The sequence below is a fragment of the Bombina bombina genome, chromosome 7, assembly GCF_027579735.1.
Source record: "Bombina bombina isolate aBomBom1 chromosome 7, aBomBom1.pri, whole genome shotgun sequence".
Lineage (NCBI taxonomy): Eukaryota > Metazoa > Chordata > Amphibia > Anura > Bombinatoridae > Bombina > Bombina bombina.
In genome coordinates this window covers 574,149,032-574,173,676 of record NC_069505.1, presented here as the reverse complement: position 1 = coordinate 574,173,676, position 24,645 = coordinate 574,149,032, and the positions used below count along the sequence as shown (strand labels likewise).

General features: G+C 39.4%; 1 protein-coding gene across 2 annotated transcripts in view; it reads left to right on the top strand.

The window, feature by feature from the left end:
* Nucleotides 1-24,645, top strand: part of LOC128667088 (complement C2) — a 263,324-nt gene that overhangs the window by 168,084 nt on the left and 70,595 nt on the right. For both annotated transcript variants that reach the window (XM_053721978.1, XM_053721979.1), the window contains exons 7-13: nt 5,408-5,549; nt 7,197-7,331; nt 9,767-9,856; nt 11,697-11,837; nt 18,487-18,578; nt 18,736-18,847; nt 20,150-20,297. In XM_053721978.1, coding sequence (XP_053577953.1) covers nt 5,408-5,549; nt 7,197-7,331; nt 9,767-9,856; nt 11,697-11,837; nt 18,487-18,578; nt 18,736-18,847; nt 20,150-20,297 — 860 coding nt within the window. The remainder of the gene's footprint in view (nt 1-5,407; nt 5,550-7,196; nt 7,332-9,766; nt 9,857-11,696; nt 11,838-18,486; nt 18,579-18,735; nt 18,848-20,149; nt 20,298-24,645) is intronic.

The following is a 24,645-nucleotide window of genomic DNA, read 5'->3' as shown; positions in this document are numbered from 1 at the left end:
TACACTACTGTTACACCTGATATGAGTGGTGGCACTGGGCAAGTGGGCCTGGCTGGCACACACGCTAGCAGGCAGGCAAGTGCAATTAGATTACACTAGCAGACTGATGTTTCACAGTCAAAATTTTTTTTTTTTAATTATTTACACTACTGTTACACCAGATATGAGTGGTGGCACTGGGAGAGTTGGCCTGGCACACACGCTGGCAGGCAGGCAACTGCAATTAGATTACACTAGCAGACTGATGTTTCACAGTCAAAAAAGTTTTTTTTTTTTTTAAATTATTTACACTACTGTTACACCAGATATGAGTGTTGGCACTGGGTAAGTGGGCCTGGCAAACACGCTGGCAGGCAGGCAACTGCAATTAGATTACACTAGCAGACTGATGTTTCACAGTCAAAAAAGTTTTTTTTTAAATTATTTACACTACTGTTACACCAGATATGAGTGGTGGCACTGGGCAAGTGGGCCTGGCACACACGCTGGCAGGCAGGCAACTGCAATTAGATTACACTAGCAGACTGATGTTTCACAGTCAAAAAAGTTTTTTTTTTTTTTAATTATTTACACTACTGTTACACCAGATATGAGTGGTGGCACTGGGCAAGTGGGCCTGGCACACACGCTGGCAGGCAGGCAACTGCAATTAGATTACACTAGCAGACTGATGTTTCACAGTCAAAAAAGTTTTTTTTTTTTAAATTATTTACACTACTGTTACACCAGATATGAGTGGTGGCACTGGGCAAGTGGGCCTGGCTGGCACACACGCTAGCAGGCAAGCAACTGCAATTAGATTACACTAGCAGACTGATGTTTCACAGTCAAAAAAGTTTTTTTTTTTTTTAATTATTTACACTACTGTTACACCAGATATGAGTGGTGGCACTGGGCAAGTGGGCCTGGCACACATGCTAGCAGGCAGGCAACTGCAATTAGATTACACTAGCAGAATGATGTTTCACAGTCAAAAAAGTTTTTTTTTTTTTTATTATTTACACTACTGTTACACCAGATATGAGTGGTGGCACTGGGCAAGTGGGCCTGGCACACACGCTGGCAGGCAGTCAACTGCAATTAGATTACACTAAATTATTTACACTACTGTTACACCAGATATGAGTGGTGGCACTGGGCAAGTGGGCCTGGCTGGCACACACGCTAGCAGGCAGGCAACTGCAATTAGATTACACTAGCAGACTGATGTTTCACAGTCAAAAAAGTTTTTTTTTTTTTAATTATTTACACTACTGTTACACCAGATATGAGTGGTGGCACTGGGCAAGTGGGCCTGGCACACACGCTGGCAGGCAGGCAACTGCAATTAGATTACACTAGCAGACTGATGTTTCACAGTCAAAAAAGTTTTTTTTTTTTTAAATTATTTACACTACTGTTAAACCAGATATGAGTGGTGGCACTGGGCAAGTGGGCCTGGCACACACGCTGGCAGGCAGGCAACTGCAATTAGATTACACTAGCAGACTGATGTTTCACAGTCAAAAAAGTTTATTTTTTTTAAATTATTTACGCTACTGTTACACCAGATATGAGTGGTGGCACTGGGCAAGTGGGCCTGGCACACATGCTAGCAGGCAGGCAACTGCAATTAGATTACACTAGCAGACTGATGTTTCACAGTCAAAAAAGTTTTTTTTTTTTAAATTATTTACACTATTGTTACACCAGATATGAGTGGTGGCACTGGGCAAGTGGGCCTGGCACACACGCTGGCAGGCAGGCAGGCAACTGCAATTAGATTACACTAGCAGACTGATATTTCACAGTCAAAAAAGTTTTTTTTTTTTTTAATTATTTACACTACTGTTACACCAGATATGAGTGGTGGCACTGGGCAAGTGGGCCTGGCACACACGCTGGCAGGCAGTCAACTGCAATTAGATTACACTAAATTATTTACACTACTGTTACACCAGATATGAGTGGTGGCACTGGGCAAGTGGGCCTGGCTGGCACACACGCTAGCAGGCAGGCAACTGCAATTAGATTACACTAGCAGACTGATGTTTCACAGTCAAAAAAGTTTTTTTTTTTAAATTATTTACACTACTGTTACACCAGATATGAGTGGTGGCACTGGGCAAGTGGGCCTGGCACACACGCTGGCAGGCAGGCAACTGCAATTAGATTACACTAGCAGACTGATATTTCACAGTCAAAAAAGTTTTTTTTTAAAATTATTTACACTACTGTTACACCAGATATGAGTGGTGGCACTGGGCAAGTGGGCCTGGCACACACGCTGGCAGGCAGGCAACTGCAATTAGATTACACTAGCAGACTGATGTTTCACAGTCAAAAATTTTTTTTTTTTTAATTATTTACACTACTGTTACACCAGATATGAGTGGTGGCACTGGGCAAGTGGGCCTGGCACACACGCTGGCAGGCAGGCAACTGTAATTAGATTACACTAGCAGACAGTTTCACAGTCAAAAAAGTTTTTTTTTTTTAATTATTTACACTACTGTTACACCAGATATGAGTGGTGGCACTGGGCAAGTGAGCCTGGCACACATGCTAGCAGGCAGGCAACTGCAATTAGATTACACTAGCAGACTGATGTTTCACAGTCAAAAAAGTTTTTTTTTTTTAATTATTTACACTACTGTTACACCAGATATGAGTGGTGGCACTGGGCAAGTGGGCCTGGCACACACGCTGGCAGGCAGGCAACTGTAATTAGATTACACTAGCAGACAGTTTCACAGTCAAAAAAGTTTTTTTTTTTTAATTATTTACACTACTGTTACACCAGATATGAGTGGTGGCACTGGGCAAGTGAGCCTGGCACACATGCTAGCAGGCAGGCAACTGCAATTAGATTACACTAGCAGACTGATGTTTCACAGTCAAAAAAGGTTTTTTTTTTTAATTATTTACACTACTGTTACACCAGATATGAGTGGTGGCACTGGGCAAGTGAGCCTGGCACACACGCTGGCAGGCAGGCAACTGCAATTAGATTACACTAGCAGACTGATGTTTCACAGTCAAAATTTTTTTTTTTTTAAATTATTTACACTACTGTTACACCAGATATGAGTGGTGGCACTGGGCAAGTGGCTTAGCAGGTAAGCAACTGCAATTAGATTACACAGGAAAAAAAATGATTTTCTAGCCTCAAAAAGGTTTTTTTGGGGTGCTGTCCTTAAAACAGAGATCAGATGAGTCCTTCAGGACTGTAGTGGACACTGAATACACTAGCCTAGCTATCAATTTCCCTATAAAATCACCAGCAGCCAGCTACACTGTCCCTCCTCTCACTAACAATGCAGCTTCTGAATGAATCTAAAATGGCTGCTGTCCAGGAGCTGGGAGGGTCTGGGAGGGAGTGTCTGCTGCTGATTGGCTGGAATGTGTCAGCAGACTGTGAGATACAGGGTCAAAGTTTACTCAATGATGACGAATAGGGGGCGGATCGAACATCGCATATGTTCGCCAACCGCGGCGAACGGGAACAAGCTATGTTCGCCGGGAACTATTCGCCGGCGAACAATTCGCGACATCACTAATTATCATACATGTAACACGTCACATGTAGTGTAGGCAGTCAAATTCCCATGTGGGTTGTTATATATAGGCAAAACAATAAAAAAAGCCAATACAAAACAGGTACCTGGGGCCCTGAATCCCCACAGCTTTTCATTTTGCTGAAATGGGCCATCAAGCAGATTTTTGGTCTTAAGAAATAATAGAATTGAAAATGGCTGAAGATCTGGGTAATGGGTCATAGGAATCTGTTATTGTTATTATTAGTGTAGTTATTGTTAGGGAAAGGGGTAAATATGTAATGTTTAGGGTTAGTGGTGTATTTAGGTTTTGTGCTGCCCTAGGCACTCAAAATGTTGCCCCCCCCCAGGTTTTATGCCTTTTTTGTCCATAATATTTTTTTAGTCAGGTTGTAACGCGGCTTTATTTTTTCATGGCATTTACAGATTTCTTGAAACAATACTTCATCAAACACTATACAAAGTGCTGAAAGCAAAAAAATAAAACTAAAGGCAATAGCTAAATTAATTTAAGGTTCAGAGTTACTTTTGAACTGTAAACTCCATCTGCAATCTCTTATTATACCCCTGCTAGACTGTGAGATACTTGGACAAATCTCCCATTGTATACCTCTAAAATTACTATATGCTAACCACCAGCAATCTTGAAAACAGAGCCAGATAGAGTGCAGGAAGGTATAATACAAAATAGTAGACAGGTACCTTAATTACAAATGCATTATGAGACTGAGCTGTTCGAGTTTGTTTTGTGAGTGAGGACTCGGCAGGGGATAGTGTGATGTCACATGGGCACTGAGTAATACGCATGGCCAGAGTCCAGACAAGTGGTCCTCTGGAACCAGCCCTGGTTAGGTACTGCAGCTGCAGGTCCTACCTTGAGGGAGGGAGGCAGTCACGTCATAGTTATCTATCAAGCTCTATGGTTCCAGACTCCAAAGTGACAGTTGACTCCAAACAAGTGCTCTGCTGGTGCAACCCCGGTAGGAACTGTAGCTGTAGGTCCTACCTTGAAAGAGGGAGAGCTCAGCAGACTAGTCACACACTTTCTTGATGTGAGTCAGTGCCATGCTTGCCAACTGGCCCATGGTTTTCCCCTATGGCTGCTCAATATGGCTGTGAGATAGGGTGTTAGAGGTTAAGGAGTAAAGTTATTAAAATATGGCTTTCGATTGTTAGGCATAGGGGGTTCTTATTACAAGATTAGAGTTAGGAATTAGGATGGGTTACGTTTAGTGTGTTATAATTAGGATGTTAGGATATTATGTTTGGTTAGAGGTTTGGCATTTGGTTGTTAGGATTAGGCTAGAAACTGAGGTTTACAGTTAGAGTCTAAGGGGTAGATTTATTATCAGTCGAGCGGACATGATTCGCTACAGTGAATACTTTCTGCTCGATATCTCTAAATGCTGACAGCATACGCTGTCGGTATTTATCATTGCACAAGCATTTCTGGTGAAATGCTTGTGCAATACCGCCCCCTGATCACTGGCCGCTAGCAGGGGCTGTCAATCATCCAGATTGGGATGATTTCAATCCGCCACCTAAAAAAGTCTGAAACGATGGGGCTCTGAAGCAGCATTCCCAGCTCAAATGGAGCCCTAAGGGTTTAGAGGTTGATTAATGTATATGAGGCTTAGAAGTCAGACGGAATTTAAAGGAACCCTCTATACATTTTTATAAGATTTTACCTACGGATTTATATGCATTTTACACATTGATTTTTGTAGAATGTTTCAAAAGTTAATATCCATCCAGAAGTAAAATTTTCGGGAATCTGTATTTTCTTTTTCTTTTGTTCCACACCTTTTACATCAAGCTCCTGTCTTTTATCTCATTCGCTCACCACCTCATTCTCTCCATTCTTACTAAAGATCACAGAGTTTGACATGAAGGTGGAGTTTGGAATACTTTCCTTTGCAACACAACCTAATGTAATAATCAGTACGTTCGACCAACAGTCGGCCAATACTGAAAATGTTCTGGAGTTGATAGAAACAGAACTTTTGTACAGCAGTAAGTATTACGGTTGTTTTATATATATATATATATATATATACTAAGTGAATTTTAAACTATGGTGTTGGGAATAGAATATTAAGATCTCTGTCATCTCAAATGAACACAGATGTGTCCTGCATTTTATAGGCTTGTAACGGATAGGAACTACATGTACCATGGATTGCCATAGACCACCACAATTCAGCTGCCAAACCACACATGGTTACTGCCACAGGCGTCTCAACCATAGGCATCTGCAGACACATTTTTCCAGTGGGGAGGGGAGAAAATCCCCCATAAAATTAACTGAACAAAATAATATCAGTGGCAATGTGCAGCCAGGAGAGACTAATTTTTTTAAATGGCTGCTCATTGGCATCAAAGGAGTAGCTTAAAAGGACAGTCTGCACCAGAATTGTTATTGTTTTATAAGATAGATAATCCCTTTATTACCCATTCCCCAGTTTTTCATAACCAACAATGTTATATTAATACACTTTTTACCTCTGTGATTACCTTGTATCTCGGCATCTTCTGACAGCCCCCTGATCACATGACTTTGACTTTGTATTTCTTATCTATTGACTTGCATTTTAGCCAGTTAGTGAAGTATCTGCCACACTTGGCTAACATGTTATCTAAATGGCTCACATGAATTAGCACTCCCCTGTTGTGAAAAGCAAATACAAAAGCATGTGATAAGAGGCGGCCTTCAAGGGCTTAGAAATGATCATATGAGCCTACCTAGATTTATCTTTCAACTAAGAATACCAAGAGAACAGAGCACATTTGATGAAAAAAGTAAAGTGGAAAGCACTCTATCTATCATCTATCTATCTATCTATCTATCTATCTAGCTGTCTCTCTTTCTATCTATCTATATATCATCTATCTATCTATCATCTATCTATCTATCTATCTATCTATCTATTTATCTATCTATCTATCTATCTCTTTGTCTGTCTGTCTCTATCTAATTATTTATCTATCTATCTATCATGTATCTATCTATCTATCTTCTATCTATCTATCTATCTATCTATCTATCTATCTGTCTGTCTGTCTGTCTGTCTGTCTGTCTGTCTGACTGTCTGACTGTCTCTATCTATCATCTATCTATCTATTTATCTATCTATCTATCTATCTATCATCTATCTATATATCTATCAATCATCTATCATATCTTTCTATCTATCTAAATATACTCCAGTATCTTACATTATCTTTAATCCCTACCTTTATTTCTGAATTATATGGGTCAGTTAAGTTTAAGTTAAGTCTAGCTAGTGGTAGACACTATCTTGTCTTTCTGTGTTATTTGGACCCATATACAGCAAAAACAAAGGTCTAGTTTTATGAAGATTTGAGAGGCAGGTGCATTTTCTCTATGCATATTTGGAATTAGGTAGTGGTGTTTCCTGTGTAAGGTGCCTCATTGGTTTGACAATGTTCCCTGCCTGTTACATAGTTACTTACGCTTAGCTACATGGAACACAATTCTACCACCCTGAATCCCAATCGTAAAGTTCTGTTGGAAGATTTGATATTGAGATACTTAGTATTCATATGTATTTATGCTCACATACTTTGCTGACCCTATGTAAAATAATATATCTGTTCAAAAGCACTGTGTTACTTATGTAATATTTGTCTTGATTGTAGAGCATAAAGTTAGATCAGGAACAAATACTAAAGGGGCTTTGGAGACAGTCTTTAACATGACAGCACAGCAAAAAACGAGGTATAACGAGACTGTGTGGAACTCTATTCATCATGTGATTATACTCCTCACGGATGGTAAGTACCACAGAAATACGCAAGTGATCAGAACGTCTGGAAAGCAAAAATCTATTGCATTTTTAAACTAGAGAAAAAAAAAATCAGTTTAAAGATTAAATTAAATATAATACAATTTCAAGGGATAAATATAAAGATAGACAGACAGACAGAGATATAGATATATAGGCAGACAGACAGATAGATATATAGATAGACAGACAGACATATAGGTATATAGATAGATAGACAGATAGATAGATGATAGATAGATAGATAGATAGATAGATAGACAGACAGATAGATAGATAGACAGACAGACAGACAGACAGACAGACAGACAGACAGATAGATAGATAGATAGACAGACAGACAGACAGATAGATAGATAGATAGATGAAGATAGATAGACAGATATACAGATAGATAGATAGATAGATAAATAGATAGATAGAGATATAGATCGATAGACAGACAGATAGAGATATAGATAGACAAATAGATAGACATAAAGACAGACAGACAGACAGATAGATATATAGATAGATATAGATATATAGACAGATAGATAGATAGACAGACAGACAGATAGAGATATAGATAGATAGATAGATAGACAGACAGACAGATAGAAAAGATAGATAGATAGACAGACAGATAGATAGACGGACAGATAGACATATAGCTAGACAGATACTGTAGATAGATGAGAGATAGATATATAGATAGATATAAAGACAGACAGATAGATAGATAGATAGATACATAGATAGACAGATAGGTATATAGATAGACAGACAAATAGAGATATAGAAAGACAGATAGATAGATAGATAGCGTTCTCCCTGGGTCCCATTTAATGGACACACTGCCCAGCAGATTTCATTGACCACCGGGCTAAAATATAAACCAATATAAGGCTAAAACTAGGTAATATTTTCTGCATGAATTATTATTACATCAATGTATGTTTATTCCTTCAATTAATTTGTGCTTTGTGTAGTGTAAGTAACATTTATAAGAAAATGAAAATGTAATAATATTGCAACGTTTTTACACTGCCCCACCCATCTAATTCATAATGCCACCCTGTTGGCACAATTATCTGTAGAGAACACTAATATAGATAGACAGACAGGTAGATAATCATACAGAGATAGACAGACAGGTAGATAGATAGACAGACAGGTAGATAGACAGACAGATAGATAGATAGACAGACAGATAGATAATCATACAGAGATAGACAGACAGGTAGATAGATAGACAGACAGACAGACAGACAGACAGGTAGATAGACAGACATATAGATAGATAGATAGATAGATAGATAGATAGATAGACAGACAGACAGATAATCATACAGAGATAGACAGACAGGTATATAGATAGACAGACATACAGACAGGTAGATAGATAGACAGATAATCATACAGAGATAGACAGACAGGTATATAGATAGACAGACATACAGACAGGTAGATAGATAGATAGATAGATAGATAGATGGGTGTAGCCCTGACTCAGAATGTTTTACAAACACAGGCATATTAAACTCATCTTGCTGTTATTCCCCACTCCCTAGAGAAGCAAAAAAAAGCAAAATCTGTAAGAAATGTTTATTTTAAATGCTACAAATCAATAGCTGTTATTTTCAGCAGTTTTAAGTAATGTTTGGCTTCTCTAGAGTGCTTGTTACAAGCAAAAAACAAAACAAAACACGAGATGTTTAATGTATCATTCCACTATATTTTAAATGTTTATGCATCTCTTTTGCAATGCAGTGCTTTGGGGCCGATTTATCAAATGGTGGGCGGATATGATTCGCTGTAGCGTAACTTTTAGATGTATACTGATATCTACAGACTTCAGACTGCTTCTGTTTGGGTCTTTTTATATGCAGGGGGCGGGGGAGGGGGGAGGTTCTGCTATCAGCCTCTTTCAGTGAGTGTTCCAGGCTTATCTCATCAACAGTGCTAAACTGTGAGCTTCTAAGTACGTTTTTAAAAGGTTTTACACTGGATTTTTATATCAGTATCTGTGCATATTATTCTTTATAGTAGTGACTATTACATGCAGTTATATAAAAATTGGTGTATACTGTCCCTTTAAAATCTTCTAGAGTCAATTATCTGGGATTATTGACAAGCCTTGCTCTCACGCAATTGGTTGAGGGAGGGGCTGTGCTAGCTATTGCTTATACAATCTTACATTTTGGCAGTGTATGCTGCCTTGTTCCCTGGGAACATGACTGGACAGGTTCCCTGCTTAGGAACATTGTCTATTTACATATTGATAAATGTCGGAAAATGTCAAAGGAACATAATATTATGTCTTACAGACATAGGGTTGACCAAATATCAGCCCCCTAGGAACCATAACGCATTGCAAATACAGAACTAGAATTGTTGTTCACAGTTCATTGCTCTGTTTTTCACCTGCCATTTTTATTTCAGGAAAATCAAATGAGGGAGGGCGCCCATCTGATGCAATAAAAAGAATAAAAGATCAACTAAACATCAAGCAAAACAGGGAAGATTTTTTAGGTGCAGAAGATTATCTTATCATACACCCTTTCTTCTTCCTCTTTAGTCTTCACCTCATCACTATATCTGTTGATAAACCTCATCTCTATCTTCAACACCTTAACGATAGCTGATGTAACAAAAATTAACTTTCATGTTTTATATAATTTTTTATATAATCATCCAAATTACTTCCATTAGTTAAATTTGCACAATCTTTTTATATGCAGACTTTCTGAGGCACCAGCTGCTACTGAGCATGTGCAAGAATTAACAGTATATACCTACATATATTTTGTGGTTGGCTGATGGCTGTCACATGATGCAGTTGGAGGGAAAATTGAACTAAATTTGAAATATGTCAGAAAAAATCTACTACAAAAGTTTCACAGTTGTAATTATTATTTTTCTGCGCTACAAGTGGTTCACAATTGCTATGCGAGATATCACGTATTTGGGCACTTAACACAACTATGGGCAGGATATCAGTTGAAGGTAAATGGGTGTGCGTGAGCACAAACAAAATTTGCACTCATCTGGATAGCGTTTGTTAAAATTAAAAAAAAAATGTGCACCAAACACTTCACAAATATGGGCAGGTTCCTAAGCGTTACATTCCTGCTTTTAAAATAAAGATAGCAAGAGAACGAAGAAAAATTGATAATAGAAGTAAATTAGAAAGTGTAGCTCTATCTAAATCATGAAAGACAAATTGTGTGTTTCATGTCCCTTTAAGTACCTCTATCTCTGAATTGTCACATATTCTCTGTGTCTGTCTTTTTCCTTCAGATTGATTCTTTTAAAGGGACACTTAAGTCAAAATTAAACTTTCATGATTCAGATATAGCAGCAATTTTAAACAACTTTACAATTTACTTCCATTAACAAAATGTGCACAGTCTTTTTATATTTACACTTTTTTGAGTCACCAGCTCCTACTGAGCATGTGCAAGAATGCACAGAATAAATGTCTATGCATTTGTGATTGGCTGATGGCTGTCACATGATACAGGAGGAGTGGAAATAGTCTGAATTTCAAATGAGTAGTAGATTATTTTCTGACAAATTTCAAAGTTATGTCTAAGTGCCATTGCATTGTCTTTTTATCATTCATTTGTTGATTATGCATATCTACTGTATATACTGATCCTCACATTATTGTGTTATTTGCTTCTCATTTGCCTTTTTATTCTTTCATCTCATTTCTTTCTGCCCTTTAATCGTTTTAGTAGATTGTGATACCTTTTTCTATACTTGCATATTTCTAAATAAAAGATTTGTAGTTAAAGGGATTCAGATAGAACAGCAATTTAAAGTAACTTTCTAATTTACTCCTATTAGCAATTTTTCTTTGTTCTCATGGTATCGTTATTTGAAAAAGCAGGATTGTAAATTAACGAGCCGGACCATTTTTGGTTCAGCACCTGGGTAGCGTTTGCTGATTGGTGGCTAAATGTAGCCACCAATCAGCAAAGGCTTTCAAGGGTGCTGAACCAAAAATGGTCTGGTTCCTTAGGTTAGATTCCTGCTTTTTCAAATAAAGTTACCAAGAGAACAAAGCGAAATTGATAAAAGGAGTAAATTAGAAAGTTGCTTAAAATTGCTACTCTATCTGAATCATGAAAGAAAAAAAAAATAGGTTTAGTGTCCCTTTAACAGTCATTAGCACAAGAGACAATGAGATTATGGAATAACAAAAAACAAGATTTATGAATATAAAGGTCAATTAAAAGGTTCAACAATCTTCTAAAAACAACATTCTTTCTGGGACCAATATGGAAAACTCAATTTTCCTGTCCTATCTTTAATACTAGAAAACTATTATAATCTGCTTTATTTTTCTCTTTTCTCTCACAATTAGATGTCTACGTATTTGGAGTTGATGCTGAAAAGGTTGATAAAGTGGAACTGAACGAAATAGCATCCCAAAAAGACAACGAAAAACACGTGTTTATTTTAAATAGCACAGATGAGTTGAAGACTGTGTTTCCAAAGATATTAAGTACTTTCCTCCGTGCTTATTTCTCCTTTCCAACCTCTGTTCTTTAGCAATAATTTACTTTATCTATCTACCTATCTATCTATCTATCTATCTATCTATCTATCATCTCTATCTATAATCTACCTATCTATCTATCTATTTATCTATCTATAATCTATATATCTACCTATCTATCTATCTATCTATCTATCATCTCTATCTATCTATCTATCTATCTATCTATCTATCTATCTATCTATCTATAATCTATCTATTTATCTATCTATCATATCTATCTATCTATCTATCATCTCTATCTATCTATCTATCTATCTATCTATCTATCTATCATCTATCTATCCATCATCTTTGTATTTTAATCTATCATCTGTCTATATTTATCCATCTATATCTATCTATCTATCTATCTATCTATCTATCTATCTATCTATCTGTCTGTCTATAAGGCTGTCATCTATCTCTCTATACATCTATATAGATAGACAATAACAACAATAAAAAATCTTAAAATAAAGTAGGGAAATCCTTTGTTGAAAACCATACCTAGGTATGCTCAGGAGCTGGGAGCTAGCTGCTTATCGGTGGCTGCACATATATTCATTTTATCATTGGCTTACCAATGTTATCAGCTAGCTCCCAGTAGTGCATTGCTGCTACCAAGAGAATTAAGTATATATATATGTGTGTGTGTGTGTATACAGTATCTCACAAAAGTGAGTACACCCCTCACATTTTTGTAAATATTTTATTATATCTTTTCATGTGACAACGCTGAAGAAATGACACTTTGCTACAATGAAAAGTAGTGAGTGTACAGCCTGTATAACAGTGTAAATTTGCTGTCCCCTCAAAATAACTCAACACACAGCCATTAATGTCTAAACCGTTGGCAAAAAAGTGAGTGCACCCCTAAGTGGAAATGTCCAAATTGGGCCCAAAGTGTCAATATTTTGTGTGGCCACTACTCCTCACCTGGTTGCCTCCACACACGTTTGACACCATCTGAACCAAATAAGTTAACCTTGGTCTCATCGGCAGGGCCGTCTTTAATATTGACTACTGGGCCTTGGGCAAAAAATATCTTGGGCCCCCCCACCCCATGCAATTTCGCTCTCCACCCCAACATCCCAAAAAACAACTAAATCAATTTTTTTTTTAGTTATTAGCCCAGCGGTGGATCATCCACTGCTGGGCTAATCATTTAAAAAAAATGAAATAAATTGCATATGTGAAACTGGACCTAAGCAGTACTAATAAGTAAATAAATAAATATATAAATTCCTCCACTGTCGGTTCATTTAATATTTTTTTGAATGTGATTCTGGTGTGAGGTTAGCTGGTTAAAGAGATTTAGGGCACCCAACAGGAGCAAAGCAAGGTAAAGACTGAGGAGGAAGCATGGAGGGGCAGACAAATATAAGTTTACTGACTGGAACAGCAGAACTACTATGGGAAGCTGTAAAATCTGAGACAGAGAGAAAATAAAAACTATAAAAATAAACCTTACATTAATGTGTGAAGTATCAGCATGACACTATACATCAGCCACAGCAGCACATGTCGCTTCTTTGCTAGGAACAAGTTTCCTCTCACCCTGCACTAGACAATGCTGCATGGGAAGGGGCGTGTGTGCACTCACTTATTCTTCCCACTAACACCTTTCTACAAAGCACTGTTCCCCTAACAAACTTCAGTTAGTTGATCTTAGGGCCACAGCATAAAGAGCAGGGCTAAGGGGACCAGTAGACTGGATGCTGTCTGTCCAAGGCTGCATGGATACAGTTTGAGCTGAGTCACACAGCCTCAAGACTGAAGAGAGCAGTGTATGCAGCTGCACAGATGCTCAAATCCTCACATGCCTGCCGCTCCAGCTTTCTGCTGCATGCGCCTACTGTCAGCCCTACCCAGAAACAATCCCCACAACCAAAGCAGTTACCTGATAACAGTGGTAACCCCAGCAGGACCTTTTCTGATGCAGTGAGATTGGCTGGATGCCGAGTTAGGGCTTTGCATTCAGTGCTGCACAGTGCACATCTAAAACAGCACATGGCACTAGCTTGGCATGTCACATGACACCAGCACGGTCTGGCACAGTTTTTTTTTTTAAAAAAAAAGCAGAGTACTTTTGACTGTGACAATATTAGGACTGAATGTGTGTGTTCCCCATGTCACATCAGCAGTCTGGTATGAACCATAAAAAAATAATAATATATTTTTTAGGACTCTTGGGCCCCTCAACAGAGACTGGGCCCTGGGCAGCTGCCCCTTTTGCCCTGTGTTAAAGACGGCCCTGCTCATCGGACCACAGGACATGATTCCTGTAATCCATGTCCTTAGTCTGCTTTTCTTCAGCAAACTGTTTGCAGGCTTTCTTTTGCATCATCTTTAGAAAAGGCTTCCTTCTAGACGACAGCCATGCAGACCAATTTGATGCAGTGTGCAGCGTATGGTCTGAGCACTGACAGTCTGACCCCCAACCCCTTCAACCCCTGCAGCAATGCTGGCAACACTCATACGTTTATTTCCTAAAGACAACCTCTGGATATGACGCTGAGCATGTGCACTCAACTTCTTTGGTCGACCATGGTGAGGCCGGTTCTGAGTGGAACCTGTCCTGTGAAACCGCTGTATGGTCTTACCCACCGTGGTGCAGCTCCGTTTCAGGGTCTTGGAAATCTTCTTATAGCCTAGGCCATTTTATGTAGAGCAACAATTCTTTTTTTCAGAACCTCATAGAGTTCTTTGCTATGAGGTGCCATGTTGAACTTCCAGTAACCAGTATGAGAGGAGTGTGAGAGCGATAATACCAAATTTAACACGCCTTCTCCCCATTCACACCTGAGACCTTGTAACACTAACGAGTCACATGACACCGGCGAGGGAAAATGGCTAATTGGGCCCAATTTGGACATTTCCACTTAGGGGTGTACTAGCTTTTGTTGCCAACGGTTTAGACATTAAAGGGACATTAAACACTAAAGATAGAATGATGCATTCAAAGAAAAGATTAGTTCATGACTAACATGTAGATGTATTTTTAAAGTTTCATTAGTTGTTTAAAAAGTGACAAAATTAGTGTAAAGTTTTAGTGTCTATAAAACACTGGGAGCTGCCATGTTGTAACTTGTGTTACCTTCTCTGCTGTGGCCAATTAGGGTCAGTTATAAATAGGTCACTAGAGTGTGCAGCCAATGGTTGTGCTGGATTTAACAGTGTTCTGCACTTCCATTTCTAACAGGAACTGAAAAGCTCACAATTTCATAATGGAATTACAGGCAAAGAGGACAAAATAAATAATGAAAGTATATTGCAGAGTTGCTTTATTATATACAATTTATCATTTTATATTACCATCTCAAAGTGTTTAATGTCCCTTTAATGGCTGTGTGTTGAGTTATTTTGAAGGGGCAGCAAATTTACACTGTTATACAGGCTGTACACTCACTACTTTAATTATAATTATTTTAATTATAAAATAAATAATTAAACACCATTCCATTTTTTTTTATATCAAACAGAAAGTCTCAGAAAGATTGGAACTGATGTTAATATCAGCAGTGTCTACAAAAATGTATAATATTGCTACAAACATTGTTGCGAACACTGTTGCCATAGAGTGCCTAGGTTAACTCCTCAACAAAGGATAACATGAAAATGAAGCAAAGTTTAAAGGGGCACTAAATTAAAAGTTAAACTTTCATAACACAATTTTATCATTGTGTTATGCATATTAAGTGAATCATCAAATAAAATATCAAGCAAAGTAAAATTAAGCAAATAAGATAAAACTAAGGAAGTGACTATGCATTGAAATATATCATCTGTACTATGTGATAAGGGACATGAAACACAACATTTTTCTATCATGATTCAGACAGAGCATAACATTTAAAAAAAAAACTTTGCAATTGACTTTTATTATCTAATTTGCTTTGTTATCTTGGTATCTTTTGTTGTAAAGCATATTTAAATAGGCTCAGTAGCAGCAGTGCACTACTAGGATCTAGCTGCAGGTTGGTGGCTACACATATATGCCTTTTGTGATTGGCTCACCTGATATGTTCAATTAGCTCCTAGTAGAGCAGCAATGCTCCTTCAACAAAGGATACAAAAAGAACAAAGAAAATTAGATTAGATTTATGATAGAAGTAAATAGGAAGTTGTTTAACCCCTTAATGACCACAGCACTTTTCCATTTTCTGTCTGTTTGGGACCAGGGCTATTTTTACATTTCTGCGGTGTTTGTGTTTTGCTGTAATTTTCCTCTTACTCATTTACTGTACCCACACATATTATATACCGTTTTTCTCGCCATTAAATGGGCTTTCTAAAGATACCATTATTTTCATCATATCTTATAATTTACTATAATTTTTTTTTATAAAATATGATAAAAAATTGAAAAAAACACACTTTTTCTAACTTTGACCCCCAAAATCTGTTACACATCTACAACCACCAAAAAATACCCATGCTAAATAGTTTCTAAATTTTGTCCTGAGTTTAGAAATACCCAATGTTTACATGTTCTTTGCTTTTTTTGTAAGTTATAGGGCAATAAATACAAGTAGCACTTTGCTATTTCCAAACAACTTTTTTTCAAAATTAGCGCTAGTTACATTGGTATCTGTCAGGAATCCCTGAATATCCCTTGATGTATATATATGTTTTTAGAAGACATCCCAAAGTATTGATCTAGGCCCATTTTGGTATATTTCATGCCACCATTTCACCGCCAAATGCGATCAAATAAAAAAAATTGTTCACTTTTTCACAAACTTTAGGTTTCTTACTGAAATTATTTACAAACAACTTGTGCAATTATGGCACAAATGGTTGTAAATGCTTCTCTGGGATGCCCTTTGTTCAGTAATAGCAGACATATATGGCTTTGGCGTTGCTTTTTGGTAATTAGAATGCCACTAAATGCCACTGCGCACCACACGTGCATTATGCCCAGCAGTGAAGGGGTTAATTAGGGAGCATGTAGGGAGCTTGTAGGGTTAATTTTAGCTTTAGTGTAGTGTAGTACACAACCCCAAGTATTGATCTAGGCCCCTTTTGATATATTTCATGCCACCATTTCACCGCCAAATGCGATCTAATTAAAAAAAAAAAAACGTTACATTTTTCACAATTTTAGGTTTCTCACTGAAATTATCTACAAACAGCTTGTGCAATTATAGCACAAATGGTTGTAAATGCTTCTCTGGGATCCCCTTTGTTCAGAAATAGCAGACATATATGACTTTGGCATTGCTTTTTGGTAATTAGAAGGCCACTAAATGCTGCTGTGCACCACATGTGTATTATGCCCAGCAGTGAAGGGGTTAATTAGGGAGCTTGTAGGGTTAATTTTAGCTTTAGTATATTGTAGTTGACAACCGAAAGTATTGATCTAGGCCCCCTTTGGTTTATTTCATGCCACCATTTCACTGCCAAATGCGATTAAATAAAAAAAATTGTTCACTTTTTCACAAGCTTTAGGTTTCTCACTGAAATTATTTACAAACATCTTGTGCAATTATGGCATAAATGGTTGTAAATGCTTCTCTGGGATTCCCTTTGTTCAGAAATAGCAAACATATATGGCTTTGGCGTTGCTTTTTGGTAATTAGAAGGCCGCTAAATGCCGCTGCGCATCACACGTGTATTATGGCTATCAGTGAAGGGGTTAATTAGGTAGCTTGTAGGAAGCTTGCAGGGTTAATTTTAGGTTTAGTGTAGAGATCAGCCTCCTACCTGACACATCACACCTCCTGATCCCTCCCAAACAGCTCTCATCCTTCCCCCACCCCACAATTGTCCCTGCCATCTTAAGTACTGGCAGAAAGTCTGCCAGTACTAAAATAAAAGCTATTTTTTTTATTATTTTAGCATATTTACATACGCTGATGTGAAGGATCCCCCCTTAGCCCCCAACCTCCCTGATCCCCCCCCCAAACAGCTCTCTAACCCTCTCCCTCTAACTTATTAGGAGCCATCCTGGGTCCCTGTAGTATAGCTTCCCCCCCAAAGACCAACTCCCCCACCCCCTCCCAGATCCCTTAGATGATTTATATTTTACACTTCCACCCCCCCTCTCCCACTTTTGCATCAAATTTTTCTGCAGTGTAGTGGTTCCCACCCGCTCCCGCACCATGCACGCGCCCGCCCCCGTGCTTGCGGGCGCCCCACAATCCGCCCCCCTCTGCATCATTGAAGCCATCGATGGCCGTCCACCCGCCTCCCATGTCGGCTCCCACCCACCAACGATTGTGGCCATCGATGTCCGGTGCAGAGAGGGCCACAGAGTGTCTCTCTCTGCATCGGATGGCCAAGGAGGGTTATTGCAGGATGCCTCGATATTGAGGCATCACTGCAATAACCGGAAAGCACCTGGAAGCGATCAGAATCACTTCCACCGCTTTCCCAGACCGACGACATACAGGGTACGTCCTCGGTCATTAAGTGTATTTTTTTGGAGGATGTACCCTGCATGTCGTCGGTCGTTAAGGGGTTAAAATTGCATACTCTATCTGAATCACAAAAGAAAAGTTTTGAGTTTCATATCCTTTTAATTGATTTTATATTGATTTTAGTATTGCGTTGAGTACCTCAAACAATTGTTTTTTTCTTTATTTGACTCCCTTTTTTGTCATGTGTTCAGAGATAGATAATTATGGTGATATGTGTGGCCTTAATGATGAGTCAGACGCAGATAAAAAACGACTTCATCACCCTTGGATTGTACAAATAGAAGTAAGTTTGAAACAGAATAAAAAAGATCCCACTGCTGACACCATGTCTAGATAAAATATTACCTCAAATACTGTGATTTTCAATCTATAAATATGCAAATAGGAAATGGTTAATAAATAATATCAAAATGAGCTGCTATTTGCTTCTATTCGATCAGGGTCCAACAACTACACCTTGCATGGGTTCTCTCATATCAGGGTCCTGGGTTCTCTACGCTGCTCATTGTGTCAGACAAGACATTCCCGCAAACAAGTATTCAGTTAAAATTGGTAAGATAATGTTGTGCTATTACATCTTCTGTTCTTAAGACTATTACATTAAATAAATAATTTTCAACATTCTAACATTACATTAAACCGTTCTTTCTGATTTCTATGTTTATTTGTAATTTGTTAATCTTTTTGGCAGTGCCATAAAGGTGGGTACAACAAATATAGACAAGACATGGCAGGCAGACTAGAACGGAGAGCTTACTTTCCCTACCTTCTGTTCCTTATATTTAGTATTGTTCTCTGTATTATTTAGCTTAAAGGGACATAATACCCACCTTAAAGTGAAACTGGCAAGAAAATATCACCTTAACATCTCTATTTAAAAAAGGAAGATATTTTACCTCAAAATTTCTTATAATAGTGCTCGGTGAAAAATGTCCTCCAACTACTCTCAGCTGCATGGCAAAAAAAACAAAAAGAAAATCAACAGCCAATCAGATTAATCAACTCTAATGTGACACATTTACTTTACTGTGATTTAATAAGATTTCACTTAATTCTCTAGAGATTTTTTAGTGAGTGGGAAAATATGCTCCCTTGCAAGTCCTGTGACTAGCATCCTGATTGGCTGCTAAAAGGAACAGTCTACTCCAGAATTTGTATGGTTTAGAAAGATAGATAATCCCTTTATTACCCATTCCCCAGTTTTGCATAACCAACATGGTTATATTTACCTTGTATCTAAGCCTCTGTAGACTGCCCCCTTTATTTTAGTTATTTTGACAAACATGCATTTTAGCCCATCAGTGCTAACTCCTAGGTAACTTCACGTGTGTGAGCACAATTATATTGATATGGCACACATGAACTAACACCCTCTAGCTGTGAAAAAGAAATGTCAAAATGCCCCAAGATAAGAGGTAGCCTTCAATGGCTTATAAATTAGCACATGAGCCTAACAAGGTTTAGGTTTCAACAAACAATACAAAGAGAACTAAGAAAACTTGATAATAAAAGTATATTGGAAAGTTTTTATAATTACATTCACTATCTGAATCGTGAAAGTTTTATTTTGACTTGACTGTCCCTTTTTTTTTGTTGAGGTAAATATTTTCCTTTTTTTACATAGAGATGCTCAGGTGATATTTGCTAGTCATCTTTTTACAGCTGTGCTGGATCGCATTCAAGTGCTTCAACATTTGGGTATTATGTCCTTTTAAATATTGTCTATGTTACAGCTATGCGGATGGTGAGTTCTGAACTTAGTCTTTGATTTCAATTTTAACACTAAATCTAAAGAGAAGGCAATCAGCATTCAGTCGCTTTCTTAGAAATGTGGATTTTGTGCAATCTCTGTAGGAGAGGCATCTTATGGTGTAGAGAGAATTGAGATGCATGAATGCTATAAACTTGACCGGAAAAATTCCATTGGGATAAAAGAAGATTATGACTATGATGTGGCGCTTCTGAAATTGCAGAAGGCAGTGGTATTTGGGAAGGAAGCCAGGTAACTACTTCTCTTTGCTAATTTTGCTGTGATATATATAATTCAATATTGCTTTGTACCATGAAATTTAATTTCAGTATCAATCATTCACTGATTTATCAATCAGAAGAGTGGGCTCCATTATGACCACAGGGTGGTAAGGACATGGACCATGAAGGACCTATTCATAGGTAGATGGAAGAGGCTGGATAAAAAAGCTCTTTAGATGGCTTTGCAATGGGAGTGTAATATGATCTTAGGGTAAAAAGACGTACCTGGGTAAGGTTGCAGGTGGAGGTATCTCACTGAAAGAAACCAAAATTGGGGATAGGTCCATCAAGGAGGAGAAAGTCACGGAGGCCAAGGAATATCCAAAGCTAAAGTCAGGAGGTAGCCAAGGTCAAGCCAGGAGATTAGTCCTTAAACACCATCAGGCCAGAATGGAGGAGACAGAGAGACAGTCCGAAACACAGGCCTAGGTTTAATACAGAAGAAGCAGCAAATCCAGAGAAGTCAGGCAATAAAGCAGAATCAAAGTAGGCAGTGAGGAGTTAAAGTACCAGAGGACAGAGTAAAGCACAAGCCAGGTAACAGGAGGGAAGATACGGTGAACCAGAAGTACCACTGGAGAATTCTGGGAGCTAGGGACACTAGTGATTTGACACCAGAATGTCTAAGCACTTTCTGAAGGGGTTCATGGGTATTTATAGTCTTTGATTGGACATCCCTGTGCTGTAGTGGCATATTTAATGATTGGTGGTTCAGTACTTGTGCTCGTGATAAGTTGCTGAGGGAGACTATAAAACTTAACACAGGTTTGCACGTGCAAACTCATCCGCCACCTCTTTGAGGTGGCAGACCGCAATAATCACGATCAGATACGATCGGGATGGTTGACACCCCCTGCAATCAGCCAATTGGCAGTGAATGTGCAGGGGGCACCATTGCACAAGCATTTCGCTAGAAATGCTTGTGCAATGTTAAATGCTGACAGAGTATGCAATACTCCGCCAGGCCACCACCATTTAAAAAAAATCCACATAAAAGATTACTGCCATTTTTACTATCTGTGTGATCTCTGTCAGTCTCTCTCATGTGCTCTGTCACTGTCTCTGTGATCTTGGTCAGTCTCCTGTGCTCTGTCACTGACTGTCTGTGTGATCTTGGTCAGTCTCTCTCCTGTGCTCTGTCACAGTCTGTGTGATCTTGGTCAATCTCTCTCCTGTGCTTTGTCACTGTCTGTGTGATCTTTGTCCGTCTCTCTCCTGTGCTCTGTCACTGACTGTCTGTGTGATCTTGGTCAGTCTCTCTCCTGTGCTCTGTCACTATCTGTGTGATCTTGGTCAGTCTCTCTCCTGTGCTCTGTCACTGACTGTGTGATCTTGGTCAGTCTCTCTCCTGTGCTCTGTCACAGTCTGTGGGATCTTGGTCAGTCCCTCTCCTGTGCTCTGTCACTGACTGTCTGTGTGAACTTGGTCAGTCTCTCTTCTGTGCTCTGTCACTGACTGTCTGTGTGACCTTGTTAGTCTCTCTCCTGTGCTCTGTCACTAACTTTCTGTGTGATCTTGGTCAGTGTCTCTCCTGGGCTCTGTCACTGATTGTCTGTGTGATCTTGGCCAGTCTCTCTCCTGTGCTCTACCACTGTCTGTGTGATCTTGGTCAGTCTCTCTCCTGTGCTCTGTCACTGACTATCTGTGTGATCTTGGTCAGTCTCTCTCCTGTGCTCTGTCACTGACTATCTGTGTGACCTTGTTAGTCTCTCTCCTGTGCTCTGTCACTGACTGTCTGTGTGATCTTGGTCAGTTTCTCTCATGTGCTCTGCCACTGTCTGTGTGAACTTGGTCAGTCTCTCTCCTGTGCTCTGCCACTGTCTGTGTGATCTTGGTCAGTTTCTCTCATGTGCTCTGCCACTGTCTGTGTGAACTTGGTCAGTCTCTCTCCTGTGCTCTGCCACTGTCTGTGTGATCTTGGTCAGTCTCTCTCCTGTGCTCTGTCACTAACTATCTGTGTGATCTTGGTCAGTCTCTCTCATGTGCTCAGTCACTATCTGTGTGATCTTGGTCAATCTCTCTCCTGTGCTCTGTCACTGACTATCTGTGTGATCTTGGTCAGTGTCTCTCCTGTGCTCTGTCACTGTCTGTCTGTGTGATCTTGGTCAGTGTCTCTCCTGTGCTCTGTCACTGTCTGATCTTGGTCAGTCCCTCTGTTGTGGTCTGTTACTGACTGTCTGTGTGATCTTGGTCAGTGTCTCTCCTGTGCTCTGTTACTGACTGTCTGTGTGATCTTGGATAGTCTCTCTCCTGTGCTCTGTCACTGTCTGTCTGTGTGATCTTGGTCAGTGTCTCTCCTGTGCTCTGTCACTGACTGAGTGATCTTGATCAGTGTTTCTCCTGTGCTCTTTCACTGTCTGATCTTGGTCACTCCCTCTGTTGTGGTCTTTTATTGACTGTCTGTGTGATCTTTGTCAGTGTCTCTCCTGTGCTCTGTCACTGAATGTCTTTGTGATCTCGGTCAGTGTCTCTCCTGTGCTCTGTCTCTGTCTGTCTGTGTGATCTTGGTCAGTTTCTCTCCTGTGCTCTGTCACTGACTTTCTGTGTGATCTCGGTCAGTGTCTCTCCTGGGCTCTGTTACTGTCTGTGTGATCTTGGTCAGTCTCTCTCCTGTGCTCTGTCACTGACTGTCTGTGTGACCTTGTTAGTCTCTCTCCTGTGCTCTGTCACTAACTTTCTGTGTGATCTTGGTCAGTGTCTCTCCTGGGCTCTGTCACTGATTGTCTGTGTGATCTTGGCCAGTCTCTCTCCTGTGCTCTACCACTGTCTGTGTGATCTTGGTCAGTCTCTCTCCTGTGCTCTGTCACTGACTATCTGTGTGATCTTGGTCAGTCTCTCTCCTGTGCTCTGTCACTGACTATCTGTGTGACCTTGTTAGTCTCTCTCCTGTGCTCTGTCACTGACTGTCTGTGTGATCTTGGTCAGTTTCTCTCATGTGCTCTGCCACTGTCTGTGTGAACTTGGTCAGTCTCTCTCCTGTGCTCTGCCACTGTCTGTGTGATCTTGGTCAGTTTCTCTCATGTGCTCTGCCACTGTCTGTGTGAACTTGGTCAGTCTCTCTCCTGTGCTCTGCCACTGTCTGTGTGATCTTGGTCAGTCTCTCTCCTGTGCTCTGTCACTAACTATCTGTGTGATCTTGGTCAGTCTCTCTCATGTGCTCAGTCACTATCTGTGTGATCTTGGTCAATCTCTCTCCTGTGCTCTGTCACTGACTATCTGTGTGATCTTGGTCAGTGTCTCTCCTGTGCTCTGTCACTGTCTGTCTGTGTGATCTTGGTCAGTGTCTCTCCTGTGCTCTGTCACTGTCTGATCTTGGTCAGTCCCTCTGTTGTGGTCTGTTACTGACTGTCTGTGTGATCTTGGTCAGTGTCTGTAATGTTTAAGTATGAACTAGTACCCTTGTTCATGCAGGACCACTCAGTCTCACACCTTACCTCGGGTTCACTAAGATCTAACTTGTGTGAACCCTGTTATGCTCATAGATCTGAGGGTCACTACTGTAGGATACAGAGTGAAGATGGTATACCAAAAGAAGTTGGATATGAGCTAAACAGTAATATAGTATGGTAATGTAGGATAACTCAGAATCCAAAGTTTAGGGAGAAGCTTATTCACATCCAAAATAGTTGTAGACTCGCATCACACACATATAAAATATTTACATAACTTGCACAGGCACACACACACACTTTAGATAGAGTTGTGCAGGGTAGCTTCGTTGGTTATTTACAACCAGATAAGAGATATGCAGTTTGAGAGTAGTTGTTGGGTTAAAGTCAGTTTAAGCACATAAAGTTCATCAGAGGTTAATGCAAATGGAGCAGTGCTATTTAGGCAAATGATAGATACGGCAAAAGTCACTGTGCAAGTCAATATAGTGAATCACAAGCGGAATAGTTCATGTAACAGCAAGTGCATGAGATAAACTGGATAATAGCTTAGTATGGCAGGTAGACTTGATTACTTGATTATTTGAGGCAAGCAGTAGCAAATGACATGAAAGGCAAGATATCCTTATTTGTAAATTGGTAATACAGACCGGTAATCCTGATGATAATACATACAAACCGACTTCCCAAATAGTATCCTCAGAGTGGAGCAGAAGCGGAGTTACCGGAGAAGAAATGCACACAGCGTGTGCCGAGATTCAGTGAGAGTGTGTGGCGGCTGCGGTTTCACCTAGTGACGTCACACGCCAACGGACCAGCATGCGAGTAAGCAGGAAGCAAGCAGCGAGAGAGACAGGAACAAAGTTGTGGAGCTGCAAAACCACAAGACTTGAGAAACAGGAACTTAGCATCAGTAGCAGGAAATCCCAA